Source organism: Solanum tuberosum, unplaced genomic scaffold (genome assembly GCF_000226075.1).
Source record: "Solanum tuberosum cultivar DM 1-3 516 R44 unplaced genomic scaffold, SolTub_3.0 scf00681, whole genome shotgun sequence".
In the NCBI taxonomy this organism is placed as follows: Eukaryota; Viridiplantae; Streptophyta; class Magnoliopsida; order Solanales; family Solanaceae; genus Solanum; species Solanum tuberosum.
This window is the reverse complement of record NW_006239610.1, coordinates 1,921-4,101: the sequence shown is the minus strand read 5'-3', so window position 1 is coordinate 4,101 and position 2,181 is coordinate 1,921. Positions and strand designations below refer to the sequence as shown.

General features: G+C 33.1%; 1 protein-coding gene across 1 annotated transcript; it reads right to left on the bottom strand.

The window, feature by feature from the left end:
- Window positions 1-212: 212 nt before the first annotated feature.
- On the bottom strand, window positions 213-1,665 carry LOC102578313 (transcription factor MYB48-like). Its single transcript, XM_006366856.2, has 3 exons — window positions 1,420-1,665; window positions 1,162-1,291; window positions 213-1,063 (listed from the first exon to the last, which is right to left on the bottom strand). The coding sequence occupies exons 1-3, from the start codon at window positions 1,532-1,534 to the stop codon at window positions 571-573; spliced, it is 738 nt and encodes a 245-aa protein (XP_006366918.1). The 5' UTR covers window positions 1,535-1,665; the 3' UTR covers window positions 213-570.
- Window positions 1,666-2,181: the final 516 nt, after the last annotated feature.

The following is a 2,181-nucleotide window of genomic DNA, read 5'->3' as shown; positions in this document are numbered from 1 at the left end:
TTGTGGTAGTTACATTAGTCACCTTCGAATGAGAGTGAGAGATTGTTGATTATTATTTCTTTGTCTTTTTCAAGATATTCTTTTTTATGTTAAGGCAAAGTTTCTTCATGATTTTGATACCACGTTGTTCGAAAATAACACCTCACATAAAAAAAAATTATAATAACAAAAACAAGAGAAAAACGAAGATACCAAGTTCTTTTAACGTGCAGAATACAATACTCAAGAGAAGCAACACAATACTACTATAATGAAAAATTTAACACACTAGGTAGACTCAAGAAACTACTACAAATCCAAAAAGAAAAACCTCTTTATATTATACATCTCATTATAACACTCATCACACTTTATTTTTCTTATAGACTATTTTCTATGCATTATTGATAAACTACTCTCAACCAAGCAAATGATAAACTTCAACCAAGCAAAATTTGTTTTATTTGCAATTTGCATTTCACAAATGATAACCATATTGCAACTTGTTTACCCATCTTATTTTTCTTTATTAACATGTTGTACAAACTCATCTTTCAATACCTACACCAACTATAAAAAAACAAAGAGCCTTCAAACAAATAACCCTTTGTTAGCCAAAAATGTGTTATCCTGGTTATCCAAGCAATAAAACATAGGAAACATCTTACTTTCTTCTTGATCATCAGCCATCCATAAAGTGTTTGGACAATAATCCCATATAGGTGATGGCATAATTTGTTTACTCTTTGTTTCATTTTCTTCTGATAATTCAATGTCTTTCCATATATCATCCATAGAGTACACCTTCATGTTTTTTCCTTTATCATGGTCAACAACTTTCTTTTGTAGTCCACCTGTAGGGTAGAAGTTCCTTTCGTTGTTTTCCATAATGGGCGTGAAATCCACATCAGGACTATTAGACGAGAAAGATGAAGTATTGGAGAAGGATGAAGATGGAGAAATACTAGATGATGCTTTGTTTAACTTCCTCTCATCTTGAGCCTGCTTCCTCATGTGTGTTCTCCAGTAATTCTTTATTTCATTGTCTGTTCTCCCGGATACTTCCCTTGCAATTCTTGACCATCTAAATACATAAAGGAATTTAATTTTATTATATATATAGCGCGGTTAGAAATTCTAACAAGATGAAAAAACATAAAGAAGTTTGAAGTATAGTCAAACCTATTTCCCCATTTGGAGTGGAGTTCAAGAATAAGACGTTCTTCTTGTGGAGTCATCTTTCCTCGTTTGAGACCAGGATGTAAGTAATTCACCCATCGTAATCTACAACTTTTTCCTGTTCTTCTCAAACCTATTTACACAACATAAAAACAAAATTTGTACATAGAAAAAAAGAGTTAGAAGTTGTTCCATGAAAATAAAATTTCATGTCCAAGACAAGCCTACCTAATCTATATATCTCCCGCCAACCTTAAAAACCTGAAACTTTGGCTAAGAAATCCCATCGTCGATCGCCTAACAAATTCACATAAAATGCAAGTTGAAGGTCTTCTTGTTCTGTCCATGGTCCTTTTCTCATTTCTTCTTGTGCCATCTTCTTGCTCTTTTCTCTTTTGAGTTGTATCCCTAGCTATTTCTAGCTTAGCCTTTTTCTTTGAGTCACCTACTTTGTTGGTACATAGTGTTTATGTACATGGATGATATTTATAGTGGAAAATATACTCAGGAAAGGCATAAAGGGATAGGATGTTTTTAAATATATGTAGGTATATTATAGTCCATTACATTGGGGGTCCCGTTTAATATAAGTTGATTGTAGTAGTGTAAGAATATTTTATCTTATATTCAATATAATTTTAGTGATAGCAAGTCAGTGTACTTTATAGGAAAGGTGTGATAAGTGGCGGAGTCAGAAATTTTATTGAAGGTATCTAAGAATAATGATGTGTGGCTGTTAAAATAAAATAAAAAATATTGTGTTATTTGGGGTTTAAAATCAGAACTCCTTCACTCAAATGGACACCCATTAACCACTACATCAAAGGCATAACTTTTATCAAGGATGTCCAACTTTAAATATAAATCATTTAATGTAGTATTTGACATATATATATTTTCCAACGAAGGGTGTCCAACTGAGCACTGGCTATAGCTACGCCCCTGGGTGTAATGGGAATTGAACCCACACATGTTTAGAAGACTCTCTCACACACAGGGGCGGATCTACGAAGAGGTGTGGAG

Bases quoted from the DNA above. Each gene is read 5' to 3' on its own strand.
- LOC102578313 (XM_006366856.2), bottom strand. From the start codon at position 1,534: ATGGCACAAGAAGAAATGAGAAAAGGACCATGGACAGAACAAGAAGAC. The intron at 1,292-1,419 runs GTTTTTAAGGTT...TTGTGTAAATAG, and splicing joins TTTCTTAGCCAAAGTTTCAG to GTTTGAGAAGAACAGGAAAA. The intron at 1,064-1,161 runs GTTTGACTATAC...TTATGTATTTAG, and splicing joins CACTCCAAATGGGGAAATAG to ATGGTCAAGAATTGCAAGGG.